At 42.2% G+C, this 26,118-nt stretch overlaps 1 protein-coding gene across 1 annotated transcript in view; it reads left to right on the plus strand.

Moving 5' to 3' along the window:
- The window catches only part of LOC117707566 (mitochondrial adenyl nucleotide antiporter SLC25A24), a 36,506-nt gene extending 31,392 nt beyond the window's left edge, over positions 1-5,114 (plus strand). The window contains exons 9-10 of the mRNA XM_034500968.2: positions 641-791; positions 3,270-5,114. Coding sequence (XP_034356859.1) covers positions 641-791; positions 3,270-3,454 — 336 coding nt within the window. The 3' untranslated portion in view covers positions 3,455-5,114. The remainder of the gene's footprint in view (positions 1-640; positions 792-3,269) is intronic.
- The last annotated feature ends 21,004 nt before the right edge of the window (positions 5,115-26,118 follow it).

Raw genomic sequence — 26,118 nt, forward strand, 5'->3', positions numbered from 1 at the left:
TTTGATTATAACACCCTGACTCCTTCCAACCCACAAGGTTTCCATTGAGAAATACAATACTATCAAACAAACAAACAAGTAAAAAAAAAAAAAAACTTAAAATATTTAAACTTAAAAAGGTATTGGTTATATATTTTTTTCATAGATGTTCTGGCAAGATGCCACAACCGAGGAACTTATGAGAAAGTGTTTATTTGGGGCTTACATTTTCAGAGTGTGAGTCTATGTCCATCATGGCAGGGAACATGGCAGCAGCCAGGCAGGCAGACATGGCACTGGAGCAGTAGCTGAGAGCTTACATCCTTAGCCACAAGTAAGAGTCAGAGAGATCGAGCTAGCTGGGAGTGGGTGGGTTTGTAAGCCTCAAAGCCTGCAGTGACATACTTCCTCCCAGACAATTCTACTAACTGGGGGCCAAGTCTTCAAACCTATGAGCCTATGGGGACCATTCTCATTCAAACCACTACAAATGTGTGTGTGTGTGTGTGTGTCTGTGTTTGTATATATTAGCATATATTTTTATGCTCAAAAATTGACTTTTAAAGAGTTGACTGATTACACGAAACAGCCTCGAAGATGTTCACGTTAGCCCAGTGGCTGAATGTCTCCTTTGTTGATTTCGTCTTTGTTTCTGGTGCAGCTTTTGAAGTCTTATTGGCTGGACAACTTTGCAAAAGACTCTGTTAACCCTGGCGTGGTGGTGCTGCTGGGCTGTGGAGCCCTGTCCAGCACCTGTGGGCAGCTGGCCAGCTACCCCCTGGCTTTGGTGAGGACTCGGATGCAGGCACAAGGTGAGTTTGGGTTCCAGAATGGCCATGATGTCACTGACATGCTTTTGGAACACACATACTCTCCCTCCCTCCCTCCCTCCCTCCCTCCCTCCCTCCCTCCCTCCCTCCCTCCCTCCGTGTGTGTGTGTGTGTGTGTGTGTGTGTGTGTGTGCGCGCACGCGCGCGTGTTCTTGTTACTCCTTTATAGAAATAGTTCATGTTTTAAGATCCTAAGGTTTAACATCCAGCAGACTTGTGCTCAGGTCTCCTCTGCCCTCTCCCGACCTTCGTGTTGTCTTCCATGAATAGGGATTAAAAATTTAGCGGCAGTATGTGTAAAGAACTTGGGATTTGCTAAACTCTCAAAGTAGGTGGTGGCCTGACTGCTTGTCGGTGTTGTTCAGACCCCAGGCTTGGCACTGAGTCCTTCTCTCTGTGACATTCTCTCCGCTGGCTCCCAGGCTGTGCTACCCCTGCCCTCCTGACACTTCCTGACTACTGTCTTCCTGCTGTTTCTGGCTGCCTGCCCCATGGAAACATGCACTCCTTGTCTTTCTTTTCCACTCTTCTTTTTCCCTTGCCATATTCACCCACTGTAACTTCTCTTATGAAAGCACACCAATGCAACCATCCCTCCTTCAACCAAGCAGTCACTCAGTGACACTCTTCTCGAGACACACTGTCAGATGGATGCTAGGGTTAGAGAATGCAGCAATTCAGGTGTGAAACAGTCCCTGTGGAGTGGAAAAGACATGGGTGTGACCAGAAAGTAGCCCTTTAAAACACCCCATGGCAGCAGATCTAGCCTAACCTCAGCCAAAGCCGTGGACTGCAGTGCAGGAGCTAGCTGGACACAGGCCTGCAGTGGCGTATTTGCGGAGCTGAGAGCCAATTGTGTCTGTAGAGAGGAATGCAAACTAGCAAACTAACTGTGTGTAGTCTCTCAGTTAGCCAGGGTGACCACTTTTGGAGTTTGATGCTAATATCATCCATATTTGGCAAATGACTAACAAGCAAGAAAAGTTAAGCAATGTCCACAATGTTGAATTTGAGCTGGAGTCGAGCTGGAGTTCAGACCCACTCAGGAATTTAAACTGATGCACAGTGAGCCCCCCATCCCCCTCCTCCTCCCCATCAGCTCCAGTTCTGGCCTAGCATGGTTGCCAAGATCTGCCGTTTTCCATCAAGGCCCAAACATTTTGTGTCTCTTCAGACATTTTTTGTTACTTTTCAGAGTTTTCAGAATAAATTCCAAAGTTCTCAGTGGGGGTTTCGAAGTCTTTAGTACTCATAGGATGCTTCTGCTTTAGCTCTGCCTCTGTTCTCTGACCCCCACTATGCTGTGTGACTTTTCCAGATGTCTGTCTGTTCACCCAGATAGGGCAAGGACAGACCAAAGAAACAGGCCCACCCATGTCTAGCGTAGTGTATCAGTGAGTTTGGGGTGGGGGGTGGTTCTTACTGGAGCTTGGGTGTTAGCTCCTTACAGGAGCTTGAACAACTCAAAGACAGCTACATCACCAGCTACCCATCACCCCTCAGCCTGCAGCCATCGCAAGCCACCACCCACAGAAGCTGAATCACTGGAGCTCCCCGCATAACCTGCAAGAGACTTGTGCTGGAGCTTCCTGCCCACAGGAAGTTATAACTGCTCATGTAACCCCAGGGATCGGGGAGTGGTCTTGTGAATCATCCAGTTTCAGAAGCTGTCTGAGCTTGGCAAGTTTTGTTGACTTCCTTAGTCTTAGGGGGTCTCTCTAGCCCATGGAAATGCTTCAACTTGTAGGAAATAGACAAATAATTTAACCTGTGGGCATCTCCAGCTCCTTGATACTCTATGGGCGATGACCACATGTAACAATCACCGTGTCCCCTCACCCATGCCTGTTCCTGTTGTACCAACAGTTCAGGGTTACTTCCTCCTTTCCCCACTTCCTTCATTTTTCTTCTCCTCCTTTCTTCACTCCCTTCTCTTCTATTGAGATAATTACAAGGCCCAGGTCTCTATACTCTTTCTGAACATCTCCAAATCTCCTCTTTCCTGTCATGTAGAATTTAACCATTCTAGTCAGTACTTCGGGGGTCGTGGTAGAGTATTGGGCTTCAGTGTCACCAAACACAGGTTCTTGGTTTTGCTAACTAAGGAGTCAGGAGAAAAGCTCCTTGTCTTTCCAGGTTTTCAGTTCCCCGTGTATGTATTTGTCCTGGAGGGTTGGCACAGAGAGTAATTAACCTAGCACATTCCTTTTTCATAATTAACCTAGTATCTAGCATATTCTTCATTCATAATGAGCTGCTGTGTCTGTCATTGTAACTCACTGGTGGGTGCTTTGCAAAGAGAGTTGCTTTTGGAACTGTTTTTTTAATTGGTTCTTTGTGTTCTAGACCCCATGGTAAATCCCCAACTGTCTGTTGTAACAATGATTCATGCTTAAATATTGGATTAGCCTGGTTCTCCCCTTTTTAATTTATTTTGTTGTCTGCTTATCTGTTTGCTAGCCACGGTAGAAGGAGCCCCGCAGCTGAGCATGGTTGGCCTTTTTCAGCGAATAGTCTCCAAAGAAGGAGTGTCAGGACTTTACAGAGGCATCACCCCAAACTTCATGAAAGTGCTCCCCGCTGTGGGCATCAGCTATGTGGTGTATGAAAACATGAAGCAGACGCTGGGAGTAGCTCAGAAGTGACCAATCCAGGCCTTTGCTTTTCCCTGATGACCAAGATTGTCAGTGCTCTCCAGTGACTTCTGGGATTGCAGCAAGTCCATCACAAAAGAAGCTGTTCTCCCCGCTAAAAGGAAGAGTGTAGCCGTGATCACTTCAAGCCTTTGGGTTTGGTTTTATACCTTCAGTAATGTTCTGAATCATGTTTCAGTAAGTGAAGAAACCACAAAATTGTACTTTATTTTTGCTGATAGAGATCTCTGCCCTGCACCCTAAATCTGAAAATGTACTGGCTTGAGCTGAAATTATTTTGTATGGTAGGATTATAAATCACTAACCCTTGTTTTGATTTGTTCAAGCTCATGTCAGTTTGTTTTTACCCAGATTTTTAAAAAATCCAAAATGATAAGAAAGCCTCAGGGCTTAAATTGTTTTATACATTTTTTGGGATGTCTTTACAGATGTAAAATTCCCTGACAGAGGCATTAGTTAAAAAAAAATCATTGTATTTAACATCTACCTTGCACAGTTCATCTCTTCATCTGTAAGCAGAATAGGAATGAATTATAGAAGCCACATTCAGTGGACGGGGGCCATGAGGTAATGGCACCCTCGTTTCCCTCTTACTGTTCAAGTCTTTGAACCTGTGCTTCTCAGATGGAGTGGCGCAAGGTTAAGGCACCAGCACATTTTAATAGCAGCATATGTTCGTCTTACCTGTTTTAATGAAAGACTCAATCTGTATACACATGCATCTACTTACTCACTTGCCTCAAGATTTAGGAAGATGACAGAAAGTTTTTAATATGTAAAATCATTTCAATCTTTTAAAACTAAAGCAGATTTTGTAGTCAATTATTTTTTATGGTTTGTTTTAAAACTTAGAAAAATCTTATTTCTTCTATAAGATGTCCAACAGTCTTAGCCTGGCAGTATTGGCACATGTCTTTAGTCCCAGAACTCAGGAGGCAGAGGTGGGCATATTTGTGAGTTCCAGGCCAGCCTGGTCTACAGAGAGAGTTCCAGGGCAGCCAGGGCTACACAGAGAAACCCTGTCTCCAAAACAAAAACCAAACCAACCAAACAAAACAGATAGTTTTAACATTTTAAGATTTAGTCTATGTGCTCATTTGGTTTTTTTGGCAATTTCTGTTATAGTTGCTTTCTGAAAAGTCTAGTGGATGTCTTTGCCTTTAACCTACCTACCTCTTTTATTTTTTGAACCAAAGAGAAAGATGGCCTTGTGTTTATGAAACTTATTCTAAAACATTCTAAGCTTGATGTGTATAACCGATGCCTGCTATTGTCTTGGTATTTTTGTACTACGTAAGGAAAGAAAGGGACTCCACTTCCTCTTCAGGGTTATTGTACTTTTGATTAGTACATAGAATGACAATATTAAGGAACATGATTCACACCATTTTTACACATAACAATTATGGAAATGCATATTTCTGTTAATGTCTTTGGAATTTTAAGTTGATAACAACTATGAAAGTAGCTATACTTCATTATGAAATTAAAGTGCCCCCAGTGAACATATGTAAGGTATGACTGATTTATCCGTACATCTTCTATCTTTTTTGGGGAAAAAAAACCCTCCTATTGAACACAGTTTATTCTGATATTGCTACATAGTTACTGCTCATTTGTATTAAAGATATTTGTCTGTTTTTAAAATGAATTGTTTTCTAATTGTCCCAGTCTGCTCTCTGTTGCTGTGACAAAACACTCTCAGTAAAAGCAACTTAGGGAGGAAAGGGCTATCTCACCTTACCAGAGGACATCCGGATATACATCTCTGAGAGAAGTCAGAGCAGGAAGAAATAGGAACCACATGGGTGAAGACAATGGCCCCCACAGACACCCACAGGCACACCCACAGACACGCCCACAGGCATGCCCACAGGCACACCCACAGGCCAGTTTGAGCTGGGCAGTCCCTCAGGTGAGACTCCCATCTTAGGTGACTCTTTGCTTTGACAGTTGACAGAACTAACTACGACATTTTGAAAAGAATTTATAAATAATATTTTTGTTTTTGGTGTCATGAATTTATACCACTGACAAGGAGTTGAAACAATGCTTTTCAGTCTGGCTCTGGAGAGTCTTTCTCAACCTTTTGCCTCTCCTGAGTGGCTATAGGTATTATGCATTTAGACACAAGACACTTTCACATGCTATTCAAAGTCTGTATTTAAGAGCAAGGATTCTAGTTCAAGGGTTTTCCAGTACCAAGAAGATGACAAGGTTGCAAGATTAGCATGGCACATTTTGGTCGGTAGGGAGTGTTTTTACCTTGAAATTGTGGGAAACAACACCAGTAAGTTTACTAGTAAGTAATTGAGAACAGTTCCTTGGAGATGTTCCCTAAACAAGACCCAAATGTCTTTACACTGGGGTTTTGTTATGGGAAATGGTGGGTAAAGGCCTGATTATGATAAACATGTTTCCATAGCAGGCAGGGTCCCTTGATGGCCTATTCCCTGGGTAGTCTCTCCATCTCCAAGAAGTAGGTAACTTTTTAAAGAGAATTTTAGAGACATTAAAAACTACACTTCCCCTTACAAATCACAGAGACTTTGGCTTGTAGAGTTTCATGGGACTATAGCTGTCCTTGCCGATTGCTTTGGATCTGCCCTCAGTTCGTTGGTTTTTTTTTTTTTTTTTTTTTTTCCACACAAAGTTTGCAGTATTGGGAACAAGTTTTTCATTCCCTTATTCTAAGTTTGACCTTGTCCTGTTTTGAGCTGACATCCACAAAGACAATAACAAACAAGGGGTGCTATTTTGTCATTCATGTGGGCAGGGTTGGAGTGGAACAGTTCAAGGATTTTGAGGTTCTGAGATACCCTTCAAACCAAGCCTGTCCCAGACTCATAGCATTTCCTGGACATCAATGTCTTCTGACGAGTTACCTGTGGCTCAGAGGAGGTTAGTTTGAGTTCTGCCTATAAGTTTTCCTGCATCCCCCAGCCAGCCTATGTCATCTTGAAGCAGGTGCCCACATGAATCTTGGTGTGTGACACTGAAATGTAATCAATCTAAATCTATCAGGAGACTCCCGTATCATTTAACAACCGAAGCAGTGGCGTGGGGATCTTGGCCTCTCTGGACGGCAGCCACTGTCCACATTGGTCAAGAAACCTTTTATCCCAGCATCCACGTATCTGATTCCAGCCATTGTGCCATGCTTGGAATGGGCTCAGTTGAGATGACAAAGGACTAGAACCCGTCTCCTTCCCTATCACTGGGTTCCACACTTGTCTCTGTGATGTTGAGAGGTTTTCTCTGCTCACTTCTCTGGGACCCTGACATCTACTCTACTGACAGTGTATGTGTGTCTGAAGACAGAAGAGCCTTTCACTGAAAATGACTTCTGTTTTCACATTTGCACGTCACAGAAGGGGAGGAAATGCTAACTCATGGCTCGAGATGAGAGAAGAAGGAACATATAAAGAGACCAAATCTCATACTGTCTCTAGGTTGATGCGCTGTGCCTCAGGATGGCGCCTCTGGCGCCACACGGCATGGAGCTCTGAGTTCCGAAGGGGTCCTTACTGTCATTTGTTTAACATAAGCAACAGGTCATTCTATCCACGAAGTGTCCAAATCCCCCAGCATTCCTGGTATGCGGCCATGTGGGTTCACAGCGGACCTCTCAATAGACAGCATCCAGGTAGAAGACGCAATGGAGGAAGAGTCCACCCCCACCCATAACCCGTCTATTAGAGCTGCAACTAGAAAGCAAGCCTAGAGTCGGGAAGGGATGCGTCTGGGCTGAGCTACAAATATTTACGATGCCTGTATCGTTTTAATAGAAATTAATAGCAATCATTTAGTACAACTTGGAAAAAAATTACAACAAATGAAATGACAAGAAGAAAGCAGGAACAGCCAGATGGGCTCTAGCTCTGACCTCATCGATTTCACGGGACCATTATCAGTCATTTCCAAAAGACAATATACGTTGTTTATTGCATAGATGTGACAAGTTAGAGAGTACTCTTTGCATGAGAGTTTACAACATTTCATCATCATGACAGTCTAAGTATACACCCTACCTCACACTGTTTCTATTCAAAGGGAAAAAAGCACTCAGGATACACAGCTTGCTGTCAAATTGAAAGGGCTGTCAAATAAAAACACTCCACTTTACACAACAGCGCTTTACAAGGAGGCTTCTACGTGGTGGTACTGCTCGGTTTCCATTAGTAGAAAAGAACATTTTGTTACTTGGCTTTGAATTCCACCACCACCTGGTGGTGCACTATTTATTCTATTAATCTACCCGGCATTAACAGAAGTTTGGACCATGAAGCTCTGTTATATTTGGCTGTAGAAACGCTTTTTTTTTTAAAGCTTGTTATTTAAAAACAACACTCAGTCTTTGTACATATTTATGGGATCAAATGTGGACTCCACAGTTATTCCTTGAGCCACACTGCGTCAGTGGCTTCTATGTTCCACTAGGTGGCAGACTTCTCCCAGCGAGGGCCAGAGCCTGTTGGTACCTGGGAGAGGACAAAGCCTTCCAACTTTGCTTTTTCCCTTTGCTTTGACCTGGAAAATCACTGGGCTACCTCAGAGGCCGGATTTAGATTTTCTGCTCAAACCACCGTTACCCTATTTAGAGGAGTGAAATTAGGGTCAGCCTGTTACCATTCCAGGAAAGGAGACGACAGAGAAGCCTTTCATGTGTTCCTCTGAAGAGAAGAGCTTGTTCCTGCTTTTAACGACATTTTCCCCAGACCAGAAAGATGCCATATTTTAAAAGTGAAATTAAACACGATCGAAAGAACAAACAAGGCTGCTGATGTAGCGAGCTGTGGGTGCATGTTCACAACCTGGAAAATATTGCCGGGATATTTATGTGGGTAAATATTTTTTTTTTTCATTTCCTGAAATCATTTGAGAAGTGTCATTGTAACTCAAGCTTATGACACAAGTGTGGAAATAAAAATAAAATAAGCAATTAATAAACTGATCCCAAAATTTAGTTTTTTTCTGATCCTTTTGGGGGGTGGGGTGGGATTTTCTTTTTGTTCTACAGAAGTTGTCATCATTGATTTTGTGGAGTACTGTGGTCGATATGTTTTACAAGAAATTAAACTGAGGAGCCAGGGAATGGCTCAGTTGGTAAAGTGCCTACTGTGTAAACATGAGGACCTGAGCCCAGATACCCAGCACCCAGGCATAGCTGCCCAGTGCTAGACATGGGCAGATTGCTGGGGCTTGCTGGCTAGCCAGTTCAGCGGACTCCTTGAGCTCCAGGTCCAGTGAGAGACTCTGTTTCAAAACCTAAGGTGAAGAGCAGTCGAGGAAGACGTCCAGTGTTGACTTCTGGCCTCCACACATGTGCACACACATGCAAGTGCACCCACACCCCGTGCTCCCATAACCACTGTGAAATAAAAGAGGGATTTCTCATTAGTAGATACTTGCTGTGTACCTGGAACAGTAAAGCTCAGAGGAGAAATTCAGTCGGAAAATCACACAATTCAAATCATGTCATGTCATTAGCCTGGAATTCCTTTTGGTTCAAGAATCGCGTAGAAATAGAAATTCCGGTAGCTAGGTGCGGACGGGCAGGCTGCAACCCAAGTCCTTAGGAGTAGGAGACAGAGAGATTAGGAATTCAAGGTCATTTTTGCTAGGTAGTTTGTGGCCAACCAATGATATAAACCGGTAACTACAAATAACAATAACAGACAAACAAATGAACAAACACCCCATAAACCCCTTTGCTGCCACATAGACGTTTTGATCAGAAGGAGAAAACAACAACAACAACAACAAAAAAAACAAAAACAAAAACAAAAACCAGAAATTAGGGCATGAAGGAGAAATGTCAGGTTCTGACATCATGATGTGTTTGACACCAGGTTGACCACCCAGGTTTCTTACCCAGCTCCCTTCCAAAGACAGGAATGGAGGAAGGTGTAGGTGTGGGTGTGTGCCTGTTTGTTCCTCCTTCCCCTGATTCTGCTGTTTTGACTTTTAATTTTAAGGCCTGGGTATTAGACCTAGGGGACTTGTGCCTGTCAGGCAAGCAGTCTACCACAGAGCTACAGCCCCATGCATCTTTCTTCCTCCCTCTTTCCCCAACTCCTGAGCCCCCCACCCCCAATCTGATGTGTTTATAAAAAGATAAGAGATAAAGAGAGTATGTTCTGTGGGTGTGTGGTAAGGTATGGGGGAAGGGGATGTCTCTTCCTCCTGAGGGAGGGACCAGCCACACACTATTCTAGTATAGAATAGAGTTTATTCAGGGCATGGGGAGGGGAGCCAGGAAGATAGTAGAGGCAGAGAGAGGGAGAGGGAGAGGGAGAGGGAGAGGGAGAGGGAGAGGGAGAGGGAGAGGGAGAGGGAGAGGGAGAGGGAGAGGGAGAGGGAGAGGGAGAGGGAGAGGGAGAGGGAGAGGGAGAGGGAGAGGGAGAGGGAGAGGGAGAGGGAGAGGGAGAGGGAGAGGGAGAAGAGGCTGGCCATGAGCACGTGGAGAGAGTAGGGGGAGGGGAGAAGGGGTGAGAGGACAGAGGGATCAAGAGAGCAACAGATCAAGAGAGAGGGGAGAGGACAAGCAGCCCCCTTTTTTAGTGGGCCAGTCCTACCTGGCTGTTACCAGGTAACTGTAGGGAGGAGCATACCTAGCTGTAGCCAGGTAACTGTGGGGGTGGAGTTTAAACAGAATGCTCTGGTCTCATTACAGAGATCAACCTGGCCTTCAACTCTCCATCCTCCCAACTCCACCTCCCAAGTGCTAGAATTAAAGTATCAGCCACTGTGCCACGGACTGGAAGGTCTCTTTCCACTTGTCTGTTAAGTAAATGTTGCAACTTTCAAATTCGTCTCTCCATGAAAATGCTGAGGCCTGAGTATTCTGGAGGAAAAAGACCCAAATTCAAAGAGAAAGCCAGTAGGTCTGGTGCCTGTAGGTTGTGACACCTCCTCAGCCCTGCCATGTTTTCAGTTTTAATTCACAAGGGAAAAAAAAAATCTGTTCTTGAAATGGAACTACCCAGAGGGGTGGGAGTGGAGAATGATCACGTTTCTGTAGTGGGAAGATATTCTCGGCAAAAGATCAACATCTAAAAGTCATAAAAGATTTTAATCAACGTGAGAAATCAAAGATTAGAAAAGATTAAAGTGATGGCTTGCAAAGAGGCTAGGGTATATTTATATACATCACAGTTTTAAATATTATTTACTTTAATATTACAATATTGTCTTTGTGTATGATACCCAAACTGCTTAACATTTAAACGTTGATTAATACTAATTATTTTTAACTTCCTAGCACAGTGGTCTGAAAACTTGACCACACAAGAACTACCTGGGGTGGTTTTAAAAACAACAACAACAGCAACAACACCACCTAGCTAAGGTAGCCGAGGTTGGTGGGAATACTCAAACACCCAATCAAATACTCAATCCAATGCTCAATCCTCATGTGTCAGCACCCCACCCCCAATGTTCTGGGATTATTGGCAAGTGACACCACACCCATCTGGTGGCAGGTAGCTTTTAAAACTCTTTACTCATATCACAGAGCAAAGGGATCTGAGGGTGGACAGCAACGTGATGCCTCAGGTGATTCCCAGGTTTAGCCTGGGAGGAGCGTCCCTAAAAATTGCTTTCTCTCTGGACGTTGTGTGCACATATTTGTAGTTTGGATCAAATAACTGTAAACGAAGCACAGTGTTTTCCAGTGTCCTTCTAGACAGCAGACTAGTTAGCTAGGGAAGAGCAATTGTTGAATTAAGGGTGAGTCTAGGCTCTTGACCCAAGAAAGAATGGAAACGTTACCTATCGTGTAGATGGAGAGGCAGTGTGACTAATAAGGTGGTTAGAGCTGAGAGCCTGAATTGGTTTGTGTGTATGTATACACACATACGTATACATACATATATACATATATATATATATATATACGTGCACACACACATATGCGTGTATATATATATGTGTGTGTATAATATATATGTATATATGTGTATATGTGTATATATATACACACAGATATATACACAGATATACACACATATACACATGTATATATCTATACATACATATATATATGTGTACACACACACACGCACACACACACACACACACACACACATAATTGAGGCTGAAGCAGGAGTATTGAGAGGCTGAAACCAATCTAGGCTATATAGCTAGCTCACTTCCTTTCCTTCTTTCTTTTTTTTTTAAAATGGCACCTCCAGGTGGTTCTTAAGCAATCAAGTTTGGAGCTACTGTGTTAGGGATTAAAAAAAGAGAAAAAATCTGGTAAAAATCATTAGAAATTCAGGTCAAGATTTCGTTCCAGCAGTTGTGGAGTTCTAAATGCACCATTTGGCAGCCATGAGCATCGAAATGCTACTTAAAGCCACGAAGTCAGACGATCCCCTAAGGAGTAAGTAGAGGTGGTGGGTAAGGATGATGATTGGTCTCTAGTAGGAGGTGAGAGAGTGGGGAAGAAGGAGTTAGGCAAAGAGGGGCAGCTGAGGCATCGCTCCCTCTAGGTGAGGACAGAGAACAAGTCTGGCCTTGCGCCCCCTGGAGGCCGCTAGGAGAAGATGGCGGGAGTGGGTGGGCGAGAGTTCTCTGCTCCAGCATCTCTGGGGAAACCACAAAGAGAGAAGGTGCTGGGTTAACCCAGGCTTTCACTAGGCAGTTGCTGGCAAAGCCAGACAGGAAAAGGCTTTGGAATTCTGGGAAGGGACTGTGAAGTGAGGTCCAGCGAGTCAGAGTAGAGAGACGGGGAACTGCACACATAAGTGTGTGGGCCCATGAGTCAGAGGTCCCAGAGAACAAGGGTACTGGGAACGGTTGGCAGGTAAATCGACAGGAAAGAGTTGGGTCAGGAAGAAAGTTTGAGCTATAAATATAACAGAGAAATAGTTTGGGGTGAAGACATTTTTGGGAGTGGTGGTGGCGTAATGTTAGGGACAGAATACAGAGCTTTGCGAATAGTAGGTAAGTGCTCTACCATTGAGCTACACCCTCTGCCCCAGTTATAACAGTGTCTGTTGTTCTGGGTATCTAATATCTTCAATGAAGGTGAAGAGGTGGATGGGTAATTCCAAGGGACAATATCGTCAGCAGGGTAAGGCACAGTCAGATGGCAGAAACTCTGGTGGAGCAGGGATTTTATAGACAGTTACCTGTGGGGCAATTGTCTAAAAGGAGAGTGGGCATTGGGGTATCCGCCTCCCACCTCTCCTTTGTATGGGGCAGGTGTATTTTCACAGGAGATAGTATTACAATAGGGAAGGCATACTGTGCAGACTGCTATGAAGCAAAGGCTTGATGAAAAAAATCGGATGGAGAGTTTGGAACACCAAGGACCAGTTGAACTTGGAATGTGTAGGTAGCATAAATCCCATCAGCCCCCTCTCCTTCCAGACCTGGGCTTATTAAGGCTGTGTTCCCAGGGTGATTCTCTGTGGTCCAAAAACAGACCACTGGTGGCCAGTGGCCAGTGGGTGAACAGCAAGACGGTAGCTCTGAAAACCCCATCCTGGAAGAACACTCAGGTCAGCTCTTGGAGATCCCTGACTGAATCGACCATTTAGGATTCCGTGTTACCAGGAGACCACAGAAAGCCATACACAGCCCCAAACATGAAAGAATGGAGCGGTGATTCAGGTCTCCTGCATATCAGATATCTACATTTCTATTTATATCACTAGCAAAATTATAGTTATGAAGGAGCATCAAAATAATTTTATGGTTGGAGGGGGTCACCACAACATGAGGAGCTGTATTAAAGAGTCACAGCATCAGAAAGGTTGAGAACCACTGGCGTAGAGGCATCTCAAGCACCAAGTGGGAGACATAGTGGGGTGGGCAGGCAGCAGGAGCCTCCAAGTACTCTGGAGGCAGAGTGATGACCTATATTTCTTTGTGACAACTTTAACTCAGTCTCAATGAAGTCTAGTGTGGGTGGGCACGGTTCTTTTCAAAGGACAGGAATAGGATGAGCGGAAGACACACTTTTCAAAGAGGGCTGTGTAGAAATCACTGTACAATGACACACTTGGGAAGAATGAAAGGAAATTCAGCATTGTAAAACACAGAGGTTGTGCCTTTTAAATGAAAAAAAAATAACCAATTAAATGGTTATGTAATATCTCATTAGTCATTGAATTACCTCTGGTTGTATGTACCGTTGCCCTAAAGTTAATCTTTATGCCATTTATGAAGGAATGAATCAAATTTCATGAAAAGAAAGCTGGCCTCTTTATTTAAATGCACAGGAAGAGGAGTTTGGACCAAGAGTCTTTCTGTGGCTCAGTATTTTTCAGTTTCAGCTTAATAAAGAGGAGCCTGAGGGATGAGAAAAGAGGTCAGGTTTCTTTTTTTCTGTTCCATTTGAGGTCCATAAATAGCCTAGAAATAAGTAGCCAGAGGTAGACAATTGTAAAGAAGCAACCCAGAAAATCCTCTGTTGCTGAGGACAGGTTACAGCAAGTATTCATGGTGCCAACAACAATGTAGCCATTAACTGGAAAATAACTGAACGCTGGAGATTCTCAAGGCATTAGCAAGCCCAGGGTGGTTACATATCACACTGGTTTGTTCCTAGAGATCATTTACTAGGAAGGCTGAGAGGAAGGGGGACTAATTTAATATAAAGACGTGACAGGAGCTGGAACATGCTGGTGAGCTCCGAGAACAGGATGCAGGAGGTGTGAACAAGGCATCATGAGGGACACGGACATTCTGTTTGGTCTTAGAAAGAAGGAGAGAATGTTTTATACCCAGAAGATATGTAAAAACAAAACGTGCATTCTGGGAAACCACAGTTGTAGTGTGTGGCTCACTTGAGGGAGTGGCAACAACTTTCCTTAGACAGATAGACTAAGATGGATCGATGACTCAGTGGTTAAGTGCCTGCCCATAGCATTCTTATAAAGGACCTGGGTTCAGTTCCCAATACTCAGGGTTTCATAACCACCTGTAACTTCAGTTCCTGGGGTTCCGACCTTCTCTTCTGGACACTATAGGCACCCACACTCATGTGCACATACCCACCTCCTCCCAAGGGAAAGAGAAGCTGGAGGGGGTGGCTGGCATTAATGCTTGCCCTTGCTGTCTGTTGTAATGCCAAGCGCATTTCTCCAAGACCTGGAGTCTGCCCATAGACCCAAGTGATGGCTTTGTAACTCTGCCTCCAAGTTATTTCTAGTTGGTAAATAAAGATGCCAACAGCTAATCGCTAGGCAGAAGAGACATAGGTGGGGTTTAGGATTCCCAGGCTTGGGGTCAAGGAAAACCACTAGGGGAAAAGAAGGTGGAGGAGGAAGGTGAAGCTACATGTGTTAAGTGAGCCATAAAAACGTGGCTCTGAGGGCTGGTCAATTGGAGTTAAGAGCAGCCTAGATAAAACATAGTAAGTAATAATTTGGGGTTATTGATAGGTAAGTAGATCCTAATATCATAGAGGGTAGGTATCGGCACAGCTCTAATGCTGGTTGAGGCTCACTGTAAACATAAAGGTTGTATGTGTCTTTTATCTGGGAACTGAGTGAAGAAGACACGGCAGAAACCCTGGGTCAGGATTAAATAAATTCTACAACAGGCTGGAGGCAGGACAGAAAGAAAGCAGCTTCCGTCCTCCCCTCTCTCATAGCAATGTCTTAAGTATAGCAAGCACATTACCTGGTACATAACATGTCAAATAGGTACTGAGTGAATAACTGAAGGAAGAAAACCCAAGACTTCTGCATTAGGATGATGGCTGCAGCATCTTGGTGGTACGAGATACCTGTGCCTCTCTTTTGTTCCTCATCAGATCAGCCAACTCAGTCCTCCGGGCTTCACTGTTCATAGCTCACAAATTCAAAGTGCCAGCTACAAAGACTGAGCAGGAAAGATACACTGAATGAGCTTGTATCACATTGTCAAGGAATGAGTTAGCAGACATGTCTGCAAAACACAGGCTCCTTTGGTTTTCCCAGGGCTGAGAACTTGAGTGACTTCCAAAGCAGTTGAGTGGAGTGGCGGCCGCAGGCTCCAGATGGCAGTGGACTGAGGAATAAAGGCGAGGAAGCAAGAGCCGATGCTGAGGGGAGACAGTCTTTCAATAGTGTTTTGGATATGAAGGAAAGAGAGAGAGAGGAGAGCTTGAGAGGGAGGCCTGATCCAAGAAGGGAGTGTGTGTCTGAAGGGTGGCAGATTTATAAGCTTTAGAAAAACCAGTCAAGGAGAGAGGGTGAAGCCAGATAAAGCAACAGAGGGAGTTAGATAGAGTTAGAATTTAGAGACAATTCTTGCTCTTTTGTTGTTGTTTGCTTTTTTTTTTTTTTTTTAAAGACAGACATAGAGGGATGGATTGGAGAGTGTAGGTCCCTTGGGTCCCTGTGCTGCCACTGATGACACTCATATAGGTGAGATTCATTGAAATGATTTCATTCAGCAATAAAATTCTATACATTCAGAGATGCACATTTAAAAAACAAGACTCTTCCCAAGGCACACTTTGCCTTGTGTATAGCTTAGTTTTTAGTCCGTTTCTCGAATCCCTGTTATCTCTAAGAATGAAAGAGATGAGCACACAAGAAAGAGTGTTAGTGATGTAAAGGGTGAAGCCATATGAAAGCCATCTTCCCTCTCGTTCCTAAGCACATTGATACTCCCAACCCAGAGACCAGGCATGTTTTCCATATTTTGTATATATTACCCTGGAGTATGAAATGTTAGCATGAGGGGAAGCAAAATTAAATTAGTTCCTTATCTAAGGCTTTTAGATGCTCTGGCACAAACCCCTCAAGAATAACACACTGATCACTTCCCCGTGGATGGTGAAATTACAGTTTGCATAATTATTTCCTCATGATTTAATTGAAAACATTGACGATTAAGCACACGGATGCCAGAGACTCTAATGCAGGGCAACACATTTCCAGCTTTTATCTCTGCAGCAGTTTCAGCCTGTTGAGTTTAAACAGACATGTTTGGGGATGATAGGGTGAGTTTGGATGCGGGCTTGAGCCACTGTGTGCTGTATTCAGGACTTCATCCCTGGCTTCTGAAGTGGACAGCTCAGTTCCTGGGGAAAGCAGAGGTTAGCCATTGCCCTCTCCCACTGCTCACTTCTTAATTCTGCCATTCACCATCACCCTACAGGCTCTGGCGATTACCCTCAGTTTTCCAGCCCTCAGTCTGGCAGCTCAGAACTGCAGGCTTCCTATTACCCGGGTCTTATGAATACCTCAGCTCTCCCTTCTGGTCCATGTTGCCACTCCACTTGCTGAACTCTTACAGACGCAGCCACTTACACACCAGGGACCTGCTGGCTATCCTTGGTGCTGTGTCTTTTTTCCCTGTTACCTGAGTATGTCCTCTTTCTTGACCTCCTTCTACTTTCTGACGCTCTTACTCATTGCTCTAACTCCGGGAGAGCGGTGGCCTCTGCTTCCCACTTCCTCTGTTATCCCCAGGCCAGGGAGAAGCTCTAGAAGCATCCAAGGCCCTTCCAGTTTGGTCCAGTCTTGCCTCTGGAGTCTTTTTTCCTGTCTTGTCTATCCTTACAACCAGATTCTTGGCAAAGATACAGCCCCCTACCTCTTCCCTCTGCCAGTGCTTGCCTGTACTGTCCTTGCCCTGAGCCTTCTCTGTCTCTCAGGAATCACTGCCCCTTTCCCTTTGATGATTTTCCAGCTAGACTCTCTCATTAATGAGAGGAAGAAGTAATTTCACTGACCTACTCTTCCTGTGGTGTAGATTAGAGGTTTGGCTTCAGCTACTTTCACAATAAGATTCTGGGCAACCGAAGGCCAGGGAGATAGGTCTTATTCAAGTTTGTGTCTGGGTGTCTAGCAAGAATACCTTTTAACTATATATCCCAGCTAGTTTTATGCCAGTGTGATCCAAGCTATTGTCATCTAAAAGGAGGGAACCTCAATTGAGAAAATGCCTCCATAAGATCCACTTGTGGGGCATTTCTTAGTGATTGATGGGGGTGGGCCCAGCCCACTGTAGGTGGAATCATCCTTGGGCTGGTGGTCCTAGGTTCTTTCTATAGTAGACTGATCAAGCCATGGGAGCCAGCCAGTAAACAGCACATCTCCACGGCTTCTGCATCAGCTCGTGCACTTCCAGGTTCCTGCTGTGTTTGAGTTCCTGTTCCGACTTTGTTCAGTGATGGACTACAATGTGGAACTGTAAGCCAAATAAACCCTTTCCTCCCCATCTTGCCTTTTTGGTCACAGTGTTTCAGTTCAGCAATAGAAACCTACCTAAGACAATAAGTGTGTGTTAAGTGGAACTTGTTCTTATCTTTCTTTACCAATGAACACTGGCACTTTTATTTTCATACATTCCGAGTTGAATAGAACACCTTTTCTTTGACTTTCTTTTATTCGTCTTGTGATGATGATGATGATGATGATGGCTGTTTATAATCGTTGAGTACTTTCCAAAGATCAGAGACTGTGTTCTAGAGCCTCATATGTATAATTTCCTTTATTCCCCATATTTACTTTTCTGTTGCTGTGTATATGTGAGGGTCAGAGGACGACTTGAGGTCCTATTCTCTCCTTCTTTGTGGATGACATGAACTCATGTCACCAGGCTTAAAGACAAGCCCTTCAATGCACAGAGCCATCTCTCTGGCCCATGGAAGTTTAATTAGAGATGTTAAGTTGGCCAAATTAATAGATAAGTAAAAATATTTAAAAAAGACAACTAGGACTGGTTTGCATCAAAGAAATATGGCTGGATATGTCACAACAGCATCCTTTTAAGGAAATGAATGGGAACATGGTGTCTGAGAGTTCACAGCAGGTGTTGGGAGCCTCTCAGGTATTAGAAGCAGCTAGTTACTAAGCTACTCAGGTCATAATGGGTGCTGAGTGAAGGACCGGGGGAGTCTTTTTGTTCCAAATGTACAAGTCCAGCATTTCCACTCATTAAATTTCTTTTGGTTAAACGGTAACCTGGCCTTAGGGTTCAATGCATTAATTTCTTTCTTAATATGAAATTCAGGGCTTGAAAAACAACCTTATTCCTAATCCCAGAGAAGATAACACTGGAAACCACTGAGAATTTGAACTGAGAATGTGTCTGTGTATGTATGTGTGTATGTGTGTGTGTATGTGTATATGTATGTGTGTATGTTTGTGTATGAGTGTGTATGCATGTGTGTATATTTGTGTGTGTATATTTGTATATGTGTGTATATGTGTCTATGTGTCTGTGTATGTGTATGTATGTGTTTATGTGTGTATGTGTGTGTATGTGTGTGTATGTGTTTATGTGTGTGTGTATGTATGTATGTATGTGTGTATGTATGTGTATATTTATATATGTGTGTGTATGTGTATATTTGTATATGTGTGTGTATGTGTATATTTATATATGTGTGTGTATGTGTGTGTATATGTATGTGTGTATGTATGTGTCTGTGTATGTATGTATGTGTATGTTTATTGTGGGTATATATGTGTGTATGTATGTGTATATTTGTATATGTGTGTGTTATGTGTATGTATGTGTATGTGTGTATGTGTGTGTATGTGACATGAAGGTAGATGTGGGATTATAAGAAGGGAAAGGAGGGTCTAAAGGGAGGAGCAGGGCATCAAGAGAGGGTAATTGAGGGAAGAAAGATATTTATACCTAGACTTAAATATCTATATCTCTATATATTTATGTCTCTTTTGTGTATTTATGTTTAATACAAAAGTAAAGAATTAACCATTTGGGGGCAAAGAGGCTTGCAAAATGGGGAAGAGGAAGTATGAGGGAGGGCAGCTTGATGGGAGAATTTGCATCTGATGAAAAGTTGTATATTTGTGAAATGTCACAATAAAGCCCATTTGTCTTATTACTTTTCTATCGTTGAAAAGAGACACCCTGAGCAAGGCAGCTTATGGAGGAAAGCGCTTATTAGGGTTTCGTGTTGTAGAGGGTTAGTCTTTGACCATCATGGAGAGGAGCATGGCAGCAGGAAGGTAGGCATGGTGTTGGAGCAGTAACTGAGAGCTTACATTCTTGCTGTACAAGCAAAAGGTGGAGAGGGTAACAGAGAGAACACAGAGGGTAACTGTGAATGGAACATGCTTTTGAAACCTTAAAGCCCATGTATCCCTAGTGACATACCTCTTCCAACAAGACAAACTTTCTAATCCTTCCCAAACAGTTCCACTAACTGGAGTCCAAATGTGCAAGTCTGTGTCATTCAAATTACCACACCTTTTAGTACACTAACATCACTGTTGTTATCTATGCCAGTGACTCATCTTCCTCCCTGCTCTGAAGGCACCTTTTCACTGACCCTGGAGAAAACTCTCAAGCTCTGTCACGCTACTCAAGTCTAGTGAAAGAATTAGGTTCCCGCATTCTGTTTTGGTGTAGATACAAGCTAAATGCCAAAAATTATGCTGAGCTATTCTCTCAGATAGGGTATTTTTAATTAACAATGATTTCTGCAAATACAATTAGGCATGCTAATAAGACATTAAGTGAAACACAAGCCAGGCTGAAATCTCAGAAAGGTTTTTGCTAATAACTTCATTAAACATATATGAGGAAGTGAGTCAACCATTTCAGCTGAAAGAAAATCCAGTGGACAATAAGCAGGGAAGAAAGGGAAACCCATCAGGGCTTAAAGATATACTAACATGGGAAGTATAGTCTGAAGATGAGAATTACTGGCTTTGGCTTGGTGGAGTGCCATTATAAAGAATTAATGAGATCTGGTTTATTCATTAATTTTTCCTGTATCAGGTACTTTGACAAGACAATGGAACAGGATGTGGAAAAAGACCAACCCCCTGGTCATCACAAGTCTAAAAAGCTAACATTAATCAGGAATTTTCAAGACAACATAGGCTATTTGGCAGTTTGAGAAAATCATTTACTAATAATTTTAATAATTTTATTTAAACAATCTCTTATTTCTCCCTCCCTCCGTCCCTTGCTCCCTCTTTTTCCTCCTCTTCCTCCTCTTCTTCTTCCTCCTCCTCCTTCTCCACCTCCTTCTTCTTCTTACCTGTAGTGTTAAGAATTGAACTGAAGTCTTTACACAAGAGAGGCAAATGCTCTACCACTGAGCTATAGTCCCAGGCTCCAAATTTCTGTTTTTTAAAAATGTATAGTCAAAACTGTATAAAATTAACTGTACAGTTTAATAAAAAATAGAATGAATGACTACATCCTCATGCTTCAGCTTAAGAAATAGAACATTATAAAAACTTAGAAGTGTCCTAGGAACCTTCTCCTGATTACCCCACTCCCCAGTGGTAACCACCCTAAAATTTGAACTAATCCATTGTTTTCTATGATTATTTTCTTGTTGTATGTTTATCTGTACATTTTTGAAAACCGCAAGTCTCTATGTGAGTCTAAGTTTATGATGTATTAAATCTTTCTATCCATGACTACAGGACACATCTTAACTTGGTCGGGTCTTTTATAAATTCTTAAACAAAGTTTTATATTTATTATGTAAAGTTTTTTGTTTGTTTTTGTTTTTCGAGACAGGGTTTCTCTGTGTAGCTCTGGCTGTCCTGGAACTCACTCTGTAGACCAGGCTGGCCTCGAACTCAGAAATCCGCCTGCCTCTGCCTCCCAAGTGCTGGTAAAAGGTTTTATGTTTACCTTCTCATCTAGTTGTGTATCTTTTGTAAAAAAAAAAAAAAGTCTTAAATGTATATTTTAAAACTGTGATTTCTGACTGAGTGTTGAGAGTATAGAACAACCTAACTGACATTTTTATGTGAACTTCATGAATATCAATTGCTAAATTCTGTTAATAACCCTAAAAAGTAACATAAACTAAAAATGTATTTGTATATGTCACAGATATTTTACAAATATTGACATGTTTTTTCCTTTCAAATCCTTACTATATGTTATTTTTGCATACATTTTATTTATTTTATTGAAAATAGATATTTTCCATAGAATATATTTTGATTACAGTTCCCTCTTCCCCAGCTCCTCCCTGATGCCCTCCTCACCTCCCTGCCCTCCCAAATTCACACCTGTTCTCCCTCTCATTAGAAAACAGGAATCTAAAATAATAATAATAACAAACCAGTATACGTATTTTGAATTTTTTTTTATTGTACAGACTAAATGTTTCATAAAGTGTTCAGCAAAAGTGCTTAATGGATAGCAGTGTGTTTGGTGCCATACAGTTGCCTACAGATATGCAGAAATCCTTCCTTTCAAGGAAGAAGTTTGTCGTTGGTTGTTTTCTATGCATTTTAATAAGTTAGAGACTCCGTTTCTAGCTTGTTGAGGCTAAATTTTTTTTCCTAAAAAATAATAAATGGGCAGGGATATTCAAAATACTTTTCTTATATGTATGCTGAATCAGTGCTTAATTTCGAATTGAAATTTCATCCCTGAGATTGAAAACCACTTGCTGTGGATTATTATTTTACCTCTGGGGTTTTATGGTTTGACGTTTTCCTTAGGATCTTTATGTGTGTATCCCTGAGGGGGCCCAGCTTGGATGATGCATCTCCTTCCTTCTCATGATGCCTTCTGGTTTGAGTATGGAATTATAATAGCCTCTTAATTAGAATTGAAGAATATTTCTTTTTCTATTCTCTTCGAAAAATTTATAATAGTCTACACTGTGAATTATACATATTGTCAACTTGAATGTTTGATAGAATTGGCAAGTTAAGTTCTCTGAGTCTGATTTTCTTCATGAGAGGGGGTTCAAACGATTTTTCATTAAATCTATTTAATGCTTATAAGAACATCTAGATTATTTTTATTTCTTCAGTTATCACATATTGATATGTTTCAAGTGATGTTCACATTTGTAAAAAAATGTTTTTAATAGCCTTTCAGTATATTTATATTCCATGTTTCAGACTAGAAATCATCTGTATCTCTAAGGAACTGAATTGTATTTGGTGCATTATATTATTTGGAGACCATAATCAAGGGTCAAATAGTGTTACTGCTACCAAATTATTATTGCCTTGGGGTGATTTTTAAAGACACAGCTAAGAAAAATTGATATTTGAAAATAAAACAAAAGTAGGAGTCATATTGATAATCTCTTTCTTCTATTTCTTTTCCTATTCATGTATCTTTATTCATTGTTAATTTAAATTGGAAGTAACTAAGGTTTCCATCACAGATAAGTGAATAAACACTGTGCTGTATCCATGCTTTGGAGCTACTGTTCATCCACACAAAGTGCCTTATTGAGTCAGGAAAAGACATAGATAGTTGGGCTGAGTTGTGAGTTGTGGTTCCCGCATGTCTGCCACGGCTCAGGGAGGCAAAAGCGGGTGGAAATTTTGACTGAGTTCACTCCTCAGTGCCAGGTGGGTGCTACGGGGCCCCACCGTGGGTGCAGGGAAATCTCAGTCTAAAGTTGGGGGAGCGCTCTTGATTGGACACGGAGGTTGGTGGTCTTCGTTCTTGGTCTCCCAGACGCCGCTGGGGAATGCAGAAATACAGAGACTATGGGCATGCAGGTGGGACTGGTCTGCAGCTGAGAGAAATGAGGGAGAGAGAAGGAAGCCCCGACAGTGCCCTGAGGGAAAGAGACTCTTTGGTTGCTCTACTCGCTTGGCGCCCAGCTAGCTTGCTTGAATGGATGGTCTCCATGGCTGGAACGCAGAGAAGTCCTTGACAGGAGATTAGGCAGCTGCAGCGAAGGTGGCAGCGACAAAGGCTCATTAAAGGCCTTCTCCAAGGTTCCCCATGGCAGGACCCCAAAGACACAAGGGAGTCCATGGTTCCAAAAGGGTTTATTGTCATGGCGGGAAATAGATGGATCTGGCTGCACCCACCGAAACTCAGGGCAGACCTGAGTTAAATAGGAAGGGAGGAGGGACTGGGAAAGAATGCTTAATTGGCTACGCCCTCTGGCCTTTAGGTATCTCATTAATGTGGAAATCTCTTGAGGGCCTGAAGCCTGTAGTCATGCCCTCTACCTGTGGAGGGGCACAAACCTCTCTTTGGGAGGGGCTGTATTGCTCTACGTGACTGAATGGCGTGGGTCAATGGAGGTCTTTGGCAGCGTGTCAGGAGTCTGGAATCTGGGAGTGTGGTGAGATATGTGCCATTCCTCACAGGCATGGACACCTGTTGGGTCTCTGGCTATCTCTAAACCAGTGAGTGCTCTACCAGAAACCAAGCCATCCTTTCACGGTCCCACACCACACTCTGTATAATTCTAACTATACGTCATTTGGATGAAGACTCCACATCCTGTATAATTCTAACTATATGTCATTTAGAGGAAGCAAAGATACAGAGACAGTAAAAGACCAGGAGTTTCCTGAGAATGAAAGTGGAAAAAAGGGACGAGTATGTAAAAGACAGTGGGTTATGAAGCAATTCTATATGGAAGGGTAAGACAAACATGACTGTGACTTATCAAAGTCTACAACACAAAGAATGCCACTCTAATGTCAATTGGATTATAGGGAATAGAACTGCTAAGAGGAATCGAGCAGGGAAGGGTGAGGGTATAGAATGGGTGTGTGCACCTCTCCATGTTAGCTGTTCAATTATCTTGTGGATCTAACCTTATACTATAAAATGTAATTCCATTACATTTATATGCTGGGCAATGGTGATGCACACCTTTAATCCCAGCACTTGGGAGGCAGAGGCAGGCAGGATCTCTGAGTTTGAGACCAGCCTGATCAACATAGAGAAACCCTGTCTTAAAATTCCCCCTCACCCCAAAAAAGAGACTAGAAAATCTTCTTGATTTTAACTCCAAAGGTAACATGCATGCCTTTATGTAAGTGATTAAAAATAAATTCATATATGGAAAATATTAAATTTTTATTATATTATACTTTGCTACGCTTCTTGACTTTAATACAATATTATATACAAAACAAGGTTCAGTTTGTAAACAATAGAACATATTTCACTAAAATTTCATCCATGAGCACTTCCCTGTCCATAGAAGGTAGCAGATTATATGCTTTCTTTGAAATGTCATGTCAGCTATTTTTTTTGTCTCTGACCCATATTTTCTAATGTTTTGGCCTTACCAATCTTGCTCTATGGGATTATCTGTGATGCTCTTGTATATAAATAAATTATTTTTTCACCTCTAGTCTTCTCAGAAGTGTAGATGTCTGTTTGAATCGTAAGAGCAAGAATTAGCTTCATAGATTTGTACAGAAACACAACTAGGACAAGTGACATCAGGACGACAAAACGTGAGACATTAAGACCACCCCTGTGTAGGCCTTCACTGATTTCCCGAAGTCTAGTTGACATTGGTCCACTTATACTACTTGAAAACTGTGGTCTACAAAACACATACCTGGCAGAAAAAAAAGTGATGTTAGAAAAATATATGCATGGCTCTTAACAAATTCTACTGAATCTCTTGCCCGGGGATATTATGATGGACGATGTCTTCAGTCAACAGACTCATTCGCACACAAGGATTAGGTGGAAAGGCGATGAATAGCTCGTATATGAGGTCACGTTCTGAAATTTAACAACATGGCATTTATGTGATGGTTCTGTGACACAGAAAGTGTTCCGGGTTCATCTTCAGGACTCTATAGAGCCAGCTGGCCATTATATGTCTTTGCCCAAGATTTTGGGGTAGAAAACACACAACTTTATGACAAGCACAATGAGATTCCTGATTAACAAAGGCAGGAAGTCATATTTCTTCCTCACTGTCTTTTCTTCTTGGCTTTCTGCTTTGGTGGACTTAGAAGAAATTTGGAAACTCCAGATAAATGCTTGAGAACCTCTTTCACTAACAGCTTTCCTGTGTTATAGTTACCTGACTGTCCCTGTTAATTCATTTTATTAGTTCAAGTCCACAAGAAGGAGGTGTTTTTTTCACTAGCATGATACAATCTCACACAGGTTAGGACTGGCGTGTTTGATGCCTTTTACACATTTTTACACTGAGTGTCCCAGCTTGGCATAGGTGAAGGTGTTGCATGATGTTTTCTATAAGCACATGGTTTTCCGTCTGCCCCCAAGCTACCAGAAATAATGACTATGGGACTCAACTATATTTACAAATACCTAGGCCATATAGCTAGGCATGTTCCCTGACCGGCTCATAACTTAATATCCCATTTATTCTAATCTAATCTCTGTTACGTGGCTAGTTACCTTTGCTCAGTTTTCACATGTCTGTTTCCATCAACATTCTAGAGTTTCAGTTCTGCCTGCCAGATATTTCTTCCTTCTATTCTATCCTTTTCTACATGTCATAGGCTTTTTTTTTTTTTTTTTTTTTGGACAGGTGATTTATCCATACAGTACACAAGAGTCTCTCTACATGGAGTCTTTCTTACTGAATAAAGAATGTTGTCATTCCTGGCTACTGTGGGGCAGATATGCAAGAGAGTATACCTGTGCTCTAACATGAAGCCAGGGATCATGTGAGTCAAACTGATATTTTCAATTCCAATTTAACATCCAGGGTTGATTAATTTTTTTAAAAAGTATTACCAAGAGAATTTTTGTGAAAGTATTAACATAAGACCTTATTTGCTTTATTCTGTATGAGTATATTAATTGGTTTCAAAATAATAAGAGCAATATTATATTGAAAAATAAGACTACTGAATAAGATTTGGCTTTTACAACTTGATTCTTATCTCTAGAATACACTCCACCAGATAGTTATTAAAAGATTCTATTGGCCAGGCAGTGGTGGCGCATGCCTTTAATCTCAGCACTTGGGAGGCAGAGGCGGGTGG

The sequence above is a fragment of the Arvicanthis niloticus genome, chromosome 4 (genome assembly GCF_011762505.2).
Source record: "Arvicanthis niloticus isolate mArvNil1 chromosome 4, mArvNil1.pat.X, whole genome shotgun sequence".
In the NCBI taxonomy this organism is placed as follows: Eukaryota; Metazoa; Chordata; class Mammalia; order Rodentia; family Muridae; genus Arvicanthis; species Arvicanthis niloticus.